Source organism: Pollachius pollachius, assembly GCF_949987615.1.
Source record: "Pollachius pollachius genome assembly, chromosome: 17".
NCBI classification, from domain to species: Eukaryota; Metazoa; Chordata; class Actinopteri; order Gadiformes; family Gadidae; genus Pollachius; species Pollachius pollachius.
In genome coordinates, this window is record NC_136950.1 from 3914205 (window position 1) to 3932962 (window position 18758).

At 41.3% G+C, this 18758-nt stretch overlaps 1 protein-coding gene and 1 pseudogene across 2 annotated transcripts in view; one reads left to right on the forward strand and one right to left on the reverse strand.

The window, feature by feature from the left end:
* The window catches only part of vav3 (vav guanine nucleotide exchange factor 3), a 76133-nt gene extending 69122 nt beyond the window's left edge, over positions 1-7011 (reverse strand). The window contains exon 1 of the mRNA XM_079754699.1: positions 6596-7011. Coding sequence (XP_079610825.1) covers positions 6596-6802 — 207 coding nt within the window. The 5' untranslated portion in view covers positions 6803-7011. The remainder of the gene's footprint in view (positions 1-6595) is intronic.
* A 3494-nt stretch (positions 7012-10505) lies between these two features.
* LOC307088518 (crystallin J1C-like) lies at positions 10506-17863 on the forward strand (annotated as a pseudogene). Its single transcript, XR_013812826.1, has 10 exons — positions 10506-10572; positions 11153-11227; positions 12648-12827; positions 13109-13207; positions 13989-14081; positions 14301-14457; positions 15274-15389; positions 15708-15785; positions 16629-16768; positions 17081-17863. The product of XR_013812826.1 is annotated as a crystallin J1C-like (transcript).
* The last annotated feature ends 895 nt before the right edge of the window (positions 17864-18758 follow it).

The following is an 18758-nucleotide window of genomic DNA, read 5'->3' on the forward strand; positions in this document are numbered from 1 at the left end:
TGTTTGCATGATCATGGTGTTTGAGGCCAGTGTTTGGCATATGAGGACAACAGTGAAACAGTGTAACCAATTCTTTAGTACAAAGACTTGTGTGTGTATTTGTGTGTGGCCCAGTGATGGTTTATAAGGACAGAGTTAGGCATACAAGGTCATACAGTAAAATACAGTATGTCACATCAGTTTTGTATGACTTTAAATATTAGCTTTTGACAAAAGCAGTTTTAGGATCAAATTTCACACTGTTTACATCAAGTAATGCCTTCATCTCATTGAGGAAAAACAGCAAATATTTGAATCTGTACAGTAATGTTGAGATGATATTTGATGAGTGAGTTAGCAGATCTTATGAATATCACCTTCTTTCCTCATGATTGTCATTTTCTATCATAATATCTCATTTTCATCTAATAATTTTACTTTTTTTATTACGCTCGTTTTCATTACCTGTTATTTATTTATTTATTGATAGGAAGAGTTGTGTTTGCATTGGAGCCAATTCGTAAAGGCTTCCAAATCAAAATAAGCTTTAATCTTATTCATTTCCTTTTTTTCAGTTTTAGGGCATTTTAAGGGTCAGTTTCAGTAGTTTATGGTCAATTGTGGTCAGATTTTGTGTCTCCCACAATCTTGCTCAAAAAGGTTTGTCAATACACTGTGTCAGAGTAGATTCAAACAAAGATTGCGTTTGTAACTCAGTTACCCCATTGTAAAACGTGACGTTATTTTTTTGATCAGCTGATGTTGGAAGTTAGTGTTATTGAACTTGCTCTCTGGGCCAGGTTTCTTGTCCTCAATAATGTCGAACATATTTACAGTAAAAATAACCAACTGTAAATAATGTTCAATATATTGCATTACAAAATTGAACAACAGATACTATTTATTAAAATGCATCTACTATGCTCTCCTGTTGCATATTTTTCAGACATGGACACTCCTGAAGGTGACAGACTCCTTCCTGTACTTAAGGGTACGATCAAGTTGAATTTTAATACATATCAAGTTTATAATTTCCAGTGCGTAACCTTCGGCAGTTTCTAGGCCTATAGAGAAAGGTCATCATCAAATGTAGTCAGCCATACTAACAAACAATTATGTCATCTTGTTTGTTTTCAGTCCCTAAAGCCAATACACGAAGACCATGGACAAAAGCAGAAGAAAATGCTGTGATGAGACACTTCAAGTCTCATGTAATTAAAGGCCATTTGGCCTCCAAGAAAGAGTGTTCCCTCTGCAAAGAATGTGAGCCAGCACTAAAAAAAAGAACGATCCAAAATATTAGGGACTTTGTTAGAAACAAGGGGCTGACATTTAAGCGCCGCCGCCTTCCAAATTAAGTAACCATATCTACATAGCCAGCGTTGTTCAACTTGTTCAGTTCTTGATTGTTATCATATATTATTACGTTTAGTGTTTTTAATGTTTAATGTTTTTTTTATATATTAATATGTTCAATGTTGCACATTACCCCGATGGAATAAATTTTTTGAAATTGAAATCTCTTAATTGTGATAGTTAATGTTCTTAAGAATAGATACATCAATATGTAATGCTACACAAAAAATTGAAGGCTTTAAATAGACCTTGTGATTGGTATCGGATATCGGCCCAAAACATCCACCTCTAACGTCTACCACATTTTTATGGTTGAGTAAGGCTCCAACACCAACAACTGCTGCATTTGCACTCCATTTTTCGTGTTGTCTTTTTAGAATATATCTATGGTGTCATACAACAGATTGTGTTTGTTACTCTTCCTCAACATGCCAAACTTGAAAGTCCTAGAAAACAACAGATGACGCGCAGACAACTCAGTTCCTTTTCCTTTTCTTAATTGAATTTGTTAATTTAGAAGGAGGTTCAGTTTCAGGTTCATAACCTTAACAAATCATAAAGGAAAAATACGAATACTGCATCGCAGCGTCCATAAACAATAAGAAGAAATAAACAATCCATTCAAGAAGCACAATTACAATTACTTTTTTTACGTGCTGTTAGAGATTTTAATCATGCAGCCCCATATGTCAGTGGAGAGAGTAGACGGGAGTCCAGGATGTCTTGCGTTGAAAAGGTATATTTACTTGATCAAGGAGACGTGAATGAATGATCAGTACACGTTATTTTCTGATGCTCCTTTCATTTCTGAAGTGTCTGTCCTCTGGGGAAACCACCACACAGATAATGTCAGAATTTAGTCTACTCAGGACCTTTGTCCTCCATCCAACATAATATCAAACCTCTGACTCCAGTTAACTTTACCCCGCTCAGGGAAAACAGTCAAACACATATCTGAGTGCGGCTGCTTTAGCAATGCTATCAGAATGACTCCTGTTTTCCCCAAAAGGAGCAGACTCACTGCTTAGCAATATCTCTGTGTCTACACCCAATGTTTGGTGTGGCCTTGCCATGACTGCAAAGCCGAGTTGGACCCAGTGCATCTTAATGATGGAATGATGATGGAATTCCCTAACAAGTGCTGCTTAGAGTAAACAAAAGGTCAAACAATAGATTGGCGTATAACGCAGCTATTCTCTGTCATAATCTTGAAATGAATAAATAATGCAAACAATCAGCGCATGATGAGCTGCACATGTACCGTCAGCGTCTGGTTTCTCCTCAAGTTGAGGAAGTAATGGTTGTCATTCATTCATTCATTTGTGATCCGATTATCAATCTAACTCAGATTTATTTGTATATTCTCTTAACCTGAAGAGTAAATTCTTTCATGCGATACTAAAAACTTGCAGTTTTGCATGTAATCTTTGTACTGACTAGAAGGCTCCCCTGTGAGGGGGACAGCAGCAGAGAGCATTGGATGCAGGGTACAGATTGCTTTGACTTGTAAAATATGCTAAACTTGCTACTAACTTTTTTTTTTTTTCCTCGGTTGAGATGTGGCGTGTGAGGGGGAGGGTGCAGAGCAGCAGCACCACCTCCGCCCACGACTCAGAGTCGCATTGCTAATGAGCAACTGGCCCTCTGCAGAAGGAGAGTCTTGGAAAATGGCACAGGTTTTATTATCTAGGCTTAAAACTTCATAACAACAATTTAAAGGCCATTGAGAGTGAAAATAGCTAAAAAGGAGGATTGGAGTGGATCTTAAAAAGGGTTTTTAAGAGATTAAATATAGTATTATATTCTTGTAGACCTTGTAATGTTGGTCAGTCCTCTTATACCATTACCTGGTTTGTTTTTGTGTGTTACATGTCAACAGGCCTTGTAATGTTGGTCAGTCCTCTTATACCATAACCTGGTTTGTGTTTGTGTGTTATATGTAAACAGGCCTCATAAACACTGTCGGTTTCACAAACCACAATTTGTCTGACCCCGTAAGCCTGTGAAATGTCACATATTTTTCTAAAAGAGAAATTATGATTTTGAAGTCAGATTTGTGTTCTGCAGATAAAATGAAAATTTTTGATATGTCTTTTAAGTTCGGCAGATGCTGCGTTAGGTGTGGTCTCATAAACCACCGCCACGCATGAATTTGCAAGATTGGTCTCGTAAACCACATATGCCTGTATGTGAGTGTGTGTGTGTGTGTGTGTGTGTGTGTGTGTGCGCATGTGTGTCTGTGTGTCTTTGTGTCTGTGTGTGTGTAGCGGTGAGTGTGTGTGTGTGTGTGTGTGTGTATGTATGTGTGAGTGTGTGCTTGTGTTTTGGGTGTGTGTGGGTGACTTTGGCTGTGCCTTTGTGTGAGTATGTGTGCGCCTGTGTGTGTGTGTGTGTGTGTGTGTGTGTGTGTGTGTGTGTGTGTGTGTGTGTGTGTGTGTGTGTGTGCGTATGTGTGTCTGTGTGTCTTTGTGTCTGTGTGTGTGTAGCGGTGAGTGTGTGTGTGTGTGTGTATGTGTATGTATGTGTGTGTGTGTGTATGTATGTGTTTGTGTGCAACTTTGGTTATGTGTGTATGTTCGTGTGTGTGCTGACACTGCATTGCAGCGTTGATCTACTCAGTGGGGGTCAGAGGACAAGGAGGGGTACATGGCAATGTTAGAGTTGTGGTTGACCATTGTCTAGACGCTCTAATTGGTTCACTGCAGCACTGCCTGGAAAACAATCATCAAAGACAGAGAGCAAATTGTAGCCTCAAAGGCCTAGCGTAGTAAATCGCTTGACTTCCCGAGCATGTGCGTACAGTGTACACACAGACATGCCAAAGAGTGTAAACACAGACTTTTGAACTGGGAATATGTGGGATGTTCTGACTTTCACTCAAACTGTTCCCATCCGTCACCATCAATTACCGCAACGTGGGCTGAAAGTGGGAGACACTTTTTTTCCCCCCTCAGAAAATGCAAACTGCAGCGCCGACGCCGTTCGTGACTTCATCTCTGAATGTGGGGGTTTCCCTGCTGCATGTTGAGCAGCCAGTAGCATGCAAGTCTGTACACACACACACACACACACACACACACTGCCAGCTACTTTATGACAAGAAGCAGAGGGTGATGGCTTAGTGTATCAGGACCTCTTAGTGCCTTCTTGATGCTTACCATCATTCTCCCATGACCGATGATACTGAATGTTTCACTTGAACCAGAGCATGATGTCTCGATTATCAATATTCCACTCCAAGTTCCTCCCTTTTTTTCATAAGTTGATTCAAATTGTGATTAATGTCAGTCTTTTAAAACCAATTCATTCATAACAAATCATAAGAAATGTCATTGAAGTACACTCTTTTTGAAGATTGCACCAAGCCCCCGTGTCCTGTTTTTAGGGGAGCAAAACTCACTTCAGTAATGAATGGTGTCAACTAAACACATTGTACATGCCCAACCATCCCACACGCCCATCCTCAAAGCCTCTCACACACACACACGCAGACATGCCTCCTGAGCCCCATCTGATGTCAGGAGCCCCTGCTCCTCTCTTAATTACACCAGCCATACCCCCTCCCCCCCCCCACCTCCACCTCCCTCTCATGGGACCACCATCTATATAGAGCAGACACTCCCTGCTTCCCTCCAAACCAGATAGTAGACGTTTTGGCAAGGCGGGTGTATCCCGTCCTCCCAACATCAGTGTTCGACTAAGACAGCCAGTGTGTGTGTGTGTGTGTGTGTGTGTGTGTGTGTGTGTGTGTGTGTGTGTGTGTGTGTGTGTGTGTGTGTGTGTGTGTGTAATGATGCCTGTATATAACAGAGTCTGAGATAGAAAGTGCCTGGACCTCCTTGGTGTGTGTGTTTGTGTGGGTGTGTGCTTTTGTGAGTGTGTGTGTGTGTGTGTGTGTGTGTGTGTGTGTGTGTGTGTGTGTGTGTGTGTGTGTGTGTGTGTGTTTACGTATGAACGTTTGTGGCGTCACATCAGAACCAAGGGACTACACAAAAATAATCCCTCTCTCTATTGATAATGCCATGGGCTGGGACCGTAACCCTATACAGTAACCGATCAGGACCCATTCCGTCCGCCTTTATAGTCACAATCTAATCTTTCCCGACATTCGAGTAAACCGATACTTTCTGCTCATGATCTCAGTAAAAGCCAATAAAAAAAGCAACCAAAGCAATACATAAAACGCTATCCTTCACATTGAAATGGCCCCTATGACTGGAAGTGCTTCATGGGGACGAGTGGACTGAACTCACAATCCAATTGTCCTAAAAGTGTTAAGGCATTTCATATTGATTGTGTGCATGGTGCCACTTTATTTGTCTATGTTCTCTCCAGTAAAGTGCCGGTATCCATCTCTATATGCTGTGTCTTGGATCCACACTGGATATTCTAAAGTTCATTGTGATTTTCCATCAGGGATGCACTGACCACATCATGCCGGAAGTGGAGAAAACTATGAGTCTATGTATGTTCTGATTCCCTGTGGGCGTGTGTGGTCATGTGTGTGTATGTGTGTGTTTTATATTGTCAGTATATGCGTGTTGTTATAATGATGGCAGGTTTTAGATGTACTGTTATGAGGGAGAGCTTCGGCCAGACCGACCCTTCACAATACACAATAAACTTCATTGATTTTATAGTCATGAGATGTCAGGTCCTAAAACATCTGTATACATTAATATAAATCCAACAGATATCATATATTCAATATTTTATTATTAATTGGATTCTTAAAATATATCTTTTTCGTAATTGACTACAGTAAAGGTCTATAGTCTAAAGAATAGCACTCCGACAGGGTGAATATAATGAGCATATTATTATGAGTAATCGGAATATGCAAATGATTATATATTTGTAAGAATAGCTCAAATAAGTTTGGGTAGGTGGATGGCTGGTCGGCCTTTATCCTATGTGATAACTGATAACATTTACATTAGGGTGCATGCTGTGATTTGCAGGTGAGCACACACACACACACACACACGCACAAACACTTCCAACCCACTCACCCGTCTTCTGCAACATCACCTATAGAGGGCAGAACGAATTGGGCTCGGAATAACGGTTCAGTGTTAACCAACACACTTAGTTCCTAAATAGTTTGAAAGTACCGTTTGCGATATTTGACTCCGTCATTCCCCTTGCAAAGTAAGGAGTAGCCTTCAACCATAATGCTTTGGGTTGGAGGTTGTGTGGCTTGTTTAATGTATATGTTTACAATGTTCTGGGTCAAAGTCGGTTTTAGTTCTCTCCTTACCTGTGACATCTGCGGCCGTAGGTTGATCTCCTTCAGGTTGATGGAATGGGGTCGGAGGTTGTTGAGAAGCTGGCACAGAAGGACCCCATCTCGCAGGGTCTGGGCCAGGTCGAAGACCTGTGCGGACTCCCAGGTGACCCGGTGGGTGGCGGGCAACACCTTGCAGTGGATCAACCACACAGCGCACTGTCTCCAGTACTCCATCATGGTGAGGTGAGTGGGCGATCCAATGAGATGCTATCAGAAAGGCAGTGTTGACACGGTTACTTTATATTATAATGTGGCCATGATGCTGAGTCCTTGCTGAGAACACGACGGAGACGAAACAGCGCGGCGGACAGAGGGCGGGACCCGACTTCTCTGTGTCATCGCTGAAAGGGGAAGCAGACGATCACCGCTCCGACGGCGAGGCGATGCGGACCAGGAGGACAGTCAGCTTATGGGGAGGATGTGGACTCTACCATCCCTCCCTGCTCTCTCTCTCTCTCTCTCTCTCTCTCTCTCTCTCTCTCTCTCTCTCTCCCTCTCTCCCTCTCTCCCTCTCTCTCTCTCTCTCTCTCTCTCTCTCTCTCTCTCTCTCTCTCTCTCTCTCTCTCTCTCTCTCTCTCTCTCTCTCTCTCTCGCTCTCTCCGCTACCCCCGGCCCTCTCCCTATATATCTCGCCAGAGCCATACCTCCCCCCCACGCTCGATGCTTCCGCTTGCAGAGCTTCAACTGTCACAGTTGCGTAGTATTTCTAGCGAGGTGACGCGTTTACCAGAAATAAATGGGGCTGCTGCAGAAGCGTTGTACAGCCGAGAGCACTCAAACACAACTTTGACTCAGTATAATGATCATAAGCCAGTGTATTGTGCTTGTGCACATCATCCAACTGTAACCATGACGGTAAATGGTAATATTGCCACAAGTATCAATCAATGAAGAAAGTATTAATAGTATGAATATATATATATATATATTAATAGCATGTATCCTTTCTAATTAACGTTAATTAAAAGAACATTAAGCCAATTTATGGTCGGTTGATTGTTGAATGCATGTTGCATTAATTGATGAAACAACAAGGGATTGCTTATTTGAATCTTGTTCATATAATGCATGTGTGTGTGTGTGTGTGTGTGTGTGTGTGTGTGTGTGTGTGTGTGTGTGTGTGTGTGTGTGTGTGTGGCTGTGTGTGTGGCTGTGTTTATGTGCAAATGCATGCGTGTGTGCTTATGTGTGTGTGTGTGTTTGTGTGTGTGTGTGTGTGTGTGTGAGTGTGTCATTTATATTACAAGAACTGAGACACTGTGGCGATAGAGTTGGGGGGGCGTGGCCAATACTTGGAAAATCAATGTTGTCATATAAGGGGAGCTCTCCTATTTGATCACGTCCTACACTATCTTGAACATTGTGTGACAGGAATGGGGAAGACACACTTCTCCCTTTACAGGTGTACAGAGGCCCGTCTCCAGCAACCATCACTCTTGTGTTATTATGGTACATTGTGGAGATAATCGTGTTAAAAGGCTAACTGATGATTAGAAAACCCTTGTGCAATTATGTAAGCCCTGCTGAAAAAATTTGAGTTTTCATTGAAAACATGAAATGGTCTTGGTGACCCCAAACTTTTGAACGGTAGTGTATATATATATATATATATATATATATATATATATATATATACCAAAACCACCTCTAGAAGCTCCTGGCGTAGGACAATTGGCTTATCTGCCCTACACAGAATGTATGTATATGAACATGATTTACATTCGGTCAATGGTAAATATAGCCCAGTGAAAGGAAAGAAAGGGTGTTTATGACTTCGGAGCAGGACTAGACTGGTCGTTTCCAGCTTTGTGTACCACTAGGTGACGTGAAGATTGATGCTCTGCCTGGATGATGGGGGGTTACAGGTTCCGACCTAGTCTCAATGCTGACACATTCTATTTGCAGGACTTGACACACGTAAACCCCTAAACCCCCAGCCCCGCTACGCAATGCCCCACACGCACAAGGCTAGGAAAGGGCCAGGAATCACTGTTATCCCGGTATACCGCAACACAATTTCCATACCCCTTCTTCCTATGAGCTGTGTACGCCAGAGCAAGAAGAATAACAACAATGACTAGGAGATTAAATACAATACAGTTTTCTTTACTAAGGATTTGTACATGTAACAGGTGGAATCTGTTACATGTGGAAGCCCATCTCTCTCTCTGGCCTCAGCCTGTCACTCCATCCAAAGTCTGCTGGGGAGGCCATTCCATCCTCCTCTTAATAGCTCATCTTTCGTAGCACCCCGTTCCGGGCCTTCCATTGTAAGGAGAGAATGCTTGGAAACAAGATTACAAACACACACACCATCCTTAGTCCATGGGGTCCGCGACAGTGTCTCCGCACGCTTTCCATTGTTTAATAAGCTGTCCCTCTCCTCCTCCTTGCCAGGGTGTAATTTATAGAGGTGCACCCCTGCTCATCGGTCATCTGATCTGCTGACAGTGCCTGGTGCACCCCCCCTTCCCCCTCCCCCCTTCTGTCAAGGGCATGCTATCACCCTGCCAAAGAAAGCAAATGACATTTCATGTTTATTTGTCGTGAGGTACTGCATAGTCACAGTTGTACCTTTCTACTCCCAATTTATATCCACATAACCATACATTTGTATGCATCCTAGAACCACATCTTTTATGTTGATTCAAAAACAAAACAATGAGGACTAGCACCATAGAAGACCAAAGCAGGGCGTTTGTTCATTGTTTTCTATCTGGTATTGATTGCTCTTCTGTATTGAGTGCCGTGGCCCCTGATAGTAATGCTGAGTTATGTTGGTGTAAGTGGATCAGTAGTGTTCAATGGCACCGTGGGCCCCACAGTACCACAGGGATAAGTGGGGTCTGCCTCCTATTTACGCTGGGACGACCCTCAGGGCTGGAGATTCACTCAGTCACACTCAGGGGAATGCACCCACAGTTCTCCACACAATAAGGCTGTTTCAAAACAAGAGTTGGTGTTTATCATTTCATAGATTAGTTTTTATGAACCTTTTGTTTTGCCGATCTTAGAGAGGTATTGGAGACTTTGGAAAATCTTTTTAAATGCTGTTTTATGCATTTAGGAAGATGACCAAGATTATCAATATGGTCAAAATCCTATTGTTGAATAAAAATGATATGTTTGTAGAATGACTATGAGTGTACAGTCCATTTCACAGAACAGACCGATTATGAACAGTGGCAAATGGTTACTGTGTCTCTCTGGTTTAGGAGACTTTAATAGGATTTATATGGATTTGGCCTTTGGATTTCTATTGAAGCCCCATATGGGGTAAGCAGGTAATGCATGCTGGCAAATCACTGACAGTGGCACTAATGTGTTCAATTCAGGCCTTCAGTTTGCCCCAAATGTGTCAATGTGTAACAGTGGTTGTATGATTTTTGTAGGCCTATATACTATCCGTATTGGTCACATGATCCCAGAAGGGGACATCATTGCACATCACATCACTGTTACACATAATTAAATTAAATTAACATTTCATAACCTGCAAATTGCATTGCATTGCAACTTAATCTGAAATATATAGGAAACAGTTCTTTCATGGTAATGATATTGATTTGAAACCTAGTAAAGGACTAATTCCAAGACAAATGCAGTACCAATGAAGTATCTGATACTAGACTACCCTAAATAATTTACTCAGCATTAAATGTCATAAAAATATTGAACATTTTTTAATTATCGTGAAAGGTTGCAATTAATGTACTTTAAAGATGTATGCCAGGTTTTCAGTTTAGGTATTAGGTTAGAGATGGTTAAGCTTAGGTATTAGGGGAGAGATGGTTAGGGTTAGCCAATCAAAGTGCGTTCCTTGGCAGTTTGGGCGGATCTAACACAAAAAAGCATTGGATCCATGATACGACATCACATAGCTGACAGCAGTGCTGCTCTGGTCGTTACCACACTGGGAGTTACCTGTGAAACACAGGACTCACGCGGTAAGATACTATACCTCTCCTATTTTATAAATTGCACTGGTGGTTGTGTCCCAAAGTATATGCCACGGACGTCATGAGTTTGGACAATTCGAAAAAGAGAGCGAGACTAACTATCAGATGGGTAATTGAGTATTCTATTGTAGACATGGTATAAATGCACATTTCTGTATTGTTACTACAATGTTTTGGCAATGATGGAATGTATATGTTTCTCGTATCTTATTACCTTTTCATATATTTTTAGCTGTGTGTGTTACTTTAGTATGTTGATATTATTATTATAAGTTTTATTCTAACAACATTCTAATGTCTTCATTGTTTAAATTATGAATCTGCTTTGGTAATGTACATGGATATTTCCCATGCCAATCAAGCTCTAGCATAATAAGCAAGCTTAACAAGCAAAATGATGTTGAATTGAGAGAGAGAGTGAGAGTGCCACACACACACAAAAGAAAGAGAGGAAATGTATTTAAGCTGAACAGGGGTTTTTTCAAGCTCCAAAGCTTATGAGATTAAATAATTGTAAAAGGATATGATGTTACATTCTATAACATTCTATAATATTCTATAACAACAGACCTCCAGATGGCGTCGGACCAGGCTGACAGAGCCATAGGGGCCATTATCGGGGCAGCTGTGGCAGATGCAGCAGGTAAGATAACTTGTTGGGAGAGAGGGTCTTCAACACTCCTTCTATCATTCTTCAAGTAGAAAAAGCTTAATGGAAAATACATGGTGGATTTTCTGCATGCAAACAAGAATTACACTAAATGCAAATAACCAACAATAATTAGACTGTTGTTGCTAGGCTTTGCTCCAGCTGCAATCAAATATCAGATGGAGCTCGTAGTGGTATGATCGGAGTGCCATTTTCTGATATAAATATACCCTCGAGTTCGCCCTACACTGTCTCAATAGCAGAATCAACTGACCGTTCTTCATCCGCGCAGCCAACTTTGTTGTTGTTGAAAAGGCCTCAACGGCTCCCCTCATATTAGATAAATGGTTGTGATTGGTCAGTCTTAATCGTGCCGGGCAGAAATATTTTTGCATGGGAGGGGAGATAGAGCTTATCTGCAGAGCAAATTAAACATGAGGTTGCGTTTGGTTCCCAGGCTAGGGGATTAACTGTTAAAATCGGTATGGTTAGATATGGTTGATCGTGGTTGGAGAAACTGACAATAGAAACATTTCAAATGTTCTAATGCGTCAGACAACCCTGTTGCCATGTCTCATTATATTATCAAGTCAGGAGGGACCAGCATCTTCAATGAGAAGGCACCCTAATCACCCTAGCATCATCTTCATAATCAGTGAGAAACATGCCTGTGAAAGACATGTTTTCCTCACCAATAACACATGGACATTCTGATATGCTTTGAGTTGTCCTCACGTGGCCTGTCCAAAACATGATCACTTGCATGACTCAGTTACGTTTTAGAGTGCATACAAAATGTCTACCTTCACACGATTTAAAGTGATATTCTTATTTTTGGCTTTGGGAAAATTACAAATTATTTCAAACCTTTTTCCACATTCAAACCATTAAACCATAGATGTAGCAAAGACAAGCAATGCCGTTACTTTTTTTTGTTTTGCAAAAAACAAATACAGTGCTGGAGTTTAGCTGCACTTTAGATTGGGTAGAGAATGAATCACACGTACAAAACAGATAGACTCTCACATATTACTGCTATGAGTTATAATGTCTTCAATTTTCACAATTCACTTTATAGCTCCATCAAGCTTGGTTGTTACAAAGCTGTCCAGGGTGCGTTGAATATGAAAATAGAATGGGGGCTGGAACACATGGACCTCGACACCAGTGCACACACACCCTCAAAGTGTATTGAATTCAACAAATCACCCCATTAACTAGATGTGTCAGCGTCTGCCAAGCGCTCTGGAGCCCTGCTCTGACTCTTTAGATAATCGTGATATGCTTTAAATGGATTGAATGTAGATCACAGAGAAATATTGAACATCAGTTAGTTTGGCTATCCCATATCTCTCCCTATGACCTAATGACTCACTCTGTCTCTAATTTCTCCGTCTCTCTCTCTCGCCCTCAGCCCAGCCCATGCACTGGATGTACAACTTGGACAGCCTTAAGGAAGTGCTGTCAAAACTTGAGCCCTTTCCAGAGTTTCGCGCTGAGTCGGCAAATCCTTTCTACCGCAGGGAGACGGGAGAGCAGACGTGCTACGGAGACCAGGCCTTCGTGTTGCTGGAGTCGCTGAGTCACTGTGGAGGTACAGACACACCCATACACACAAACACGCAGAACCAACTGTTAAGCATTTCACCCTCTAGTGAAGAGAGCCCATACATGAAACTTGGATGTTGAAAAGCCTGCATGTTTAAAATATTTGGATCAATACATGTTAAATCTGATTATATTTAAAGGCTTTGCCCCAAGGGTGTTTATTTACTATTTTGTTCTTGCAAATATAACTTATTGTCTCATTTATTCATTAACATAAATGAAGTTAACCCTTATTTAATATTAATTGATAATGAAATGCCTGAGCAGATGTGAATGCAGAGGACCTGACCCAGCGCACCTACAGCTTCTTCGGCCCAGGGACCGTTTACGATCTGCCACTCAACGACCCCTACAGACCGAAGGGAGGTAGGCTATGAGTACGATGAGAGAGCCATGAAACATGAAGAAAGTATGAAACACAGTGAAGTGATACAGAACAAGAATATATGTACAAAACATGAACTAGAAATCAATAGGTTTTACACATAAATTAGTAATAGACTCCTACTTTAGACCACTACATTATACTGAATAAACTTTAAGATCAAAGTTATTGCATATGTCATTTAAAAATACCACATATTGTTATTAAAAATACCAAACAATAAGCACATTTGTATTGAATATTGCAAGAAATAGCACAAGTGATTGTAACAAATGTTATGTACATCGTTACAAGACAGAGAGGACTTATGTGCTGCACAAGTGGGATTTACTTCTGCCCATAAACTATAGAACCTTATATATCAAATCGCAACAATTCACAAGGGATAAAAAGCCACGTAATTGGGGACTGCCAAAGGGATGTGAGCTTCTGACGTTGAGAAGCTCAATGACAACACTGTGTCTCATGTTCTCACAAAACGTCCCGACTTTCCGTTCCATTCAACATGTTCCCCAATAGTCACACTGATGTCCTTGTTTTGGAATGAGAGGTTTTTGCTAACTAAAATATAATAATCATCATTTGAATTATAATAATAATAATGATGAGTTTATTATTCAACAACAGGTACTACGGGGTTTGGGGGTTTATGTCTAGTGCTGCAAACACTTTCTGCCTCTCTCTCATTTTGGTGACAAAAGACAAAAGAAATATGACTAAGGGCAAGTATACTAGTTAGGCATTCTGTTGTTAACTCCTCAGGTCCCAAAGCCGATCTCCCCATAAACGGGCCTTGGCGGAATGCAAGCCTGAAATCTTTCATCAGAAATGTCGACGCCCGCAAAGAAGAGACTGGTAACACACACACACACACACACACTTACTTCCAGACACACAGATCTTTCACCATTCAATCGTGTGTAATTTTGGCTTAATTAATTAGTTACTCTGGGGTATTTATTTGTTAATGTGTTTGTGTGTGTGTGTGTGTGTGTGTGTGTGTGTGTGTGTGTGTGTGTGTGTGTGTGTGTGTGTGTGTGCGTGTGCTTGTGTGTGTGTGTGTGTGTTTGCTAGGATGTGAGGTGGACTGTCAGATGGACTGTGTCACCAAGATAGCCCCTGTGGTGGCCATGTTTGCCGGGCGCGCCCAGATGCTAGACAAAGTGGAGATGGCCGTGCGTGTCACACAGAATAACGACATCTGTGTTGCAATGGCGCTGGCCGCAGCGAGGTATACTATTAGTGAAGCAGCAGTTTGTTTCACCCATGACAGAAAGGTTTGGGGGTTAATCCCAAAAACCCTAAAAACCTTCTTGTTTTACACCTACCTTCTACTTAATGTATTGATGTAATAATGTCCAGTAACTAATAAAAGCATACATCACTAAAATGGCAATAGTAATGACTATGCAATCCAAGAATGAGTATGCTTATTTCAAGGTGCAGTTTAGGATTTCAATAGATAGATAGATCATTTATTGTCCCCTTGGGGAAATTGTCCTCAGCAGTGGCATCTAGCGGTGAGGTTGCAGATGCTACCAACTGAATCCCCCCTTCACCCCTCCCTTTGTAACAGCATAAGAGGTGCTACGGTGGCCTGTAAGGTGCCAGAAGCTACGTCCAAAATTATGTTATTGCCTACAACTGTGTTGAGTAGCCCACTTTCAAGTGCTGTGGTACCTTTATAGATTAATATCGTATCCAACTATTTATTCTATCAGACTTTAAGTCAAAACCTTCAAGATAGTGATTATGATTACAAATGAAAAACGCACATTCTCAAAATATTTTACTAAAATCTAATGTAGAAACATGCAACATGGCAGGCTCCGAGGGCCCTCTATGTAGATATGAAGGGCTCATTCTAAGGTCCGTTCCGCAAGAGGCCACTAAATTCTGCACACTGCCCCTTTAAACATCTTTCTAACACACACACACACACACACACACACACACACACACCAAAGTGTGTGTGTGTGTGTGTGTGGGGGGGGGGGGGTCTGTGTGTGTGTCCTGATACTGAATTTATATAATAATGGCTTTAAAGGTTTGTGGAGCATTTCATCCTGAATGGGCCGGATCCTAATGTGTTGGACGCAGTGCTGGGCCAGTTGAAGGACCCCGGGAGGCAGAACCCTCAGGAGTTGGATAAGGCTGTTATTGGTAAGCTTTAAAACACCAAATTAACAATCATCAATATTTAAAATAATCTCACGTTATCGGGAACGCACCCTTTTTTCCTTTGATATAATTACTTGGATATTCAGTGGTCATTAGCACTGTGTAGCAACACAATAATATGACACTTCTATCCACTAGAAGTATACTGTATATATTGCTTGCCAACAAAAGTGCTTTTTGAGAAATTTTTCAATGTTAAAAATAACAACTTGTCAAAATCTGCTAACACAAGGTGCTGACCACAATGTAAACACCTCATCCGTGCGTGTGTGTTTGTGTGTATGTGTGTGTGTGTATTAGCTCACATCAACCAGGTAAAGGGAAACCTAGCCAAGGGGAGCCAAGAGCTCATCCCTGCTGTGTTCACCAACACATGAGGTGAGTCTGGCCGGCCCAGCTCTTGACTGTTGGGCTCAGCAGCAGGGGCTCAGGTCTGTTCACTTGGCATGGGCCCGGCTTCTGCTTCCTGTCAGTATATCCGCATCTCTCTCTCTCTCTCTCTCTCTCTATTTGTACCCGCGTGCGTGCTTGTGTGTGTGTGTGTGGCCTTTTGATCTTCACACGTTTGCCCAGTCTTCTCTTCCTAACTTATGCTGCAATGGTCTCAGATTTCAGAGGGGCCAGGCCACTGGTTTTCAAAAAAGAAACCTGCTATTCAAAACTAAGCTCTAAAATGATGATCTGTGAGTCAAATGCACAGGATTTCTTTGTTACGTTAGCCAATGATAATCTCGTAGCTAGGAAATCAGTTATTGTCAAAACCATTGGATGGTGAACTATTGAGGGTACAACATTAGAGTAAGAGGCCTTTATCATAGAGGTGTATATGAAGGGATGAAAACAAGCTCAACAAGGTAATGTGTCTGCCAGATCACACATACACATCAAAAGTAACACCTTTGTTCACCCCAACTTTTACACCTCTATGATAAGAGCCTATCAAATTACTTGAGGCTATTTATACATGTATATCGCAGTTAAAATTAAAAATTGTTTTATACTTGGAACTCATTTGTTCATATTTATTCGAAAAAGAAAACTGACAATGAGATCTCTCTCTTACACATAAGCAAGAAAGAAAATGCTATGAAGGGAGGGGAAACACGGGACAGGAAGGCTGCCTATTGTAGTAAGAGGAAAACCTAGCTGTGCTTAACTGTTAAAAGTTGATAAAAAAGGAAAACGTAAATTCATGCATGTAACTTTCGAGATTTCTTGCAGTTCTGCCCGATGCCCTCCAGGGGGCACTCCACGGGTTGCTGACCCACAGCCGCCTAGACGAGGCGGTTAGGGACACTATGCGCTGCGGGGGCTGCACTTCCAGCCGTGCCTCCTTCATCGGTGCCTGTTTTGGCGCGCAGGTAAGAGGGGCCTTCCATACAACACCATCATGCTGTATGGAGGCCGAGATACACTGGAACAAAGATATTGTGTGACTTTGGGAATTTGAATATCTTGGAAATGTATAGCTTTCTCTCTTGGTATTCAAAAACACCAAGATCATTCGATGGACAGCTGAATATTACAATATTAAGAGACACAACAATGTGGTAAAATTACACTTCTAAACACTTGGCTCCATATCAATGTATGCCGTTGTTGCCTCCTACACTGGGACTCAGCTGGCTGCTACCATCCAAACATTGGACCAACTGGCTTGATGTTTTTTCCAGACTGGTGTGCAGGGGATTCCTGAGTCATGGAGGAACAGGACTTTCAGATACCCGCTGCTGATCCAGCTGGCCAATAAAGTGGTCAACTCCCAGCAAGACACGGCTTAGCTAGAAACCAGCATTGAAGGAAAGAAGGGAGGAAGGAAGGAAGGAAGGAAGGAAGGAAGGAAGGAAGGAAGGAAGGAAGGAAGGAAGGGAGGAAGGAAGGAAATTAGGGAAGAAAGAAAGAAAGAAAGAAAGAAAGAAAGAAAGAAAGAAAGAAAGAAAGAAAGAAAGAAAAAAAGAGAAAGAAAGGAAGAAATTTAAAACGTACAGCTATTTTGCCATCAATTGGTTATTACATTATACATGTTTCCTTTGTGAGGGCTGAAGGTGTGGTAATGCTTTGGCATGGCAATTACATGACAGTTTCTTTCGAAAGTCGTAGACTGAATGAAACTTGAGTATTCCTTGACTTGCCAAAGTTGTACCTCTAACTTAGGAAAAGTAGTTGTTTAAAGGTCAGATCCTTGAAATGTAGCGATAAAAAGAACCATAAGCTCTTGTGAGGAATGAATAAAATCACATATTCAGCATCTAGGTTTCTACATTTGACGATTCTACGCTGTATTGATTCAGAATAAGATGACACTTGTAAAAAAAAAAAGATCTGAGGCATATCCTGAACTAACTTAAGCAAATAAAACTTTGTAACCGGCTAGCTACAGGACTATGCAAGACAAGAGCAAAACAGAACAACATATAATCGATGTAACTTTGAAAGGAATAAAAACATTAGTCTGACCCCCACATCCACATCCACAAAAATAATTTCACCGATAAATTTGAACATTCTCTAAAGTGAAAATGTTGCATGCCAAAGTCCTTATGCATTTGGCAGATTGGTTTGGTTTCTTAAGGAAAATATACTGTTGCAACGACCAGAAGCTGCAATAACGAGCCGGGCATATCAAACTGTTTATTGCCCTGCCTTGAGGTGATTATCCTGTACTTATTAGCGTGACGAGACGACCGTTACGGGACACTTTGCGATGAAAACAATATCCCGAGTTTGAGATCTCAATCATGGTATATTGCCCAATATCGAATAGCGAACCATTCAAATTGTGCCATCTTAGGAGGTTCATGTGTAGCATATAATAATCATTGTTATTGTTAGCTACATAAGCCTCTTTAGCAAACCAGCTCGAAAACAATCAACAAAACTTGCAAGGGATAATCACCAAGAGGCAGGGCAATGAACATTTTGATATGCCAGGGCTTGTGGACGCTAACCTTCCACGAGCCGGGCATATCAAACTGGTTATTGCCCTGCCTTGAGGTGATTATTACGTTAATTCTACTTCTTGCTTGCCAACATGATAAAACAATCCAAATACTTTAATAATTATGCTTTTTCTTATTCATATGGCATGCTAATTAAATTTTAAAGTCTGTTTGAGTACATCTCCCTCAAAAAGTAGTCCCCTTTAATTACGACCGATCAAACATGCATTCCTCCTCATCTGTCAGGTCTCGGAAACGGGTACCCTTGGCCTTGTCTTTTGCTTTTGTCATTCCGTCGTCCTCGTCGCTCTTTAACCAGTCCTCAAATGTCTTCCCTACACCAAATACATTAATATTAACAATGAATTCGTCCATTTTGTAGCTAAGTAGTTTCTATAGCAACCACATAAAG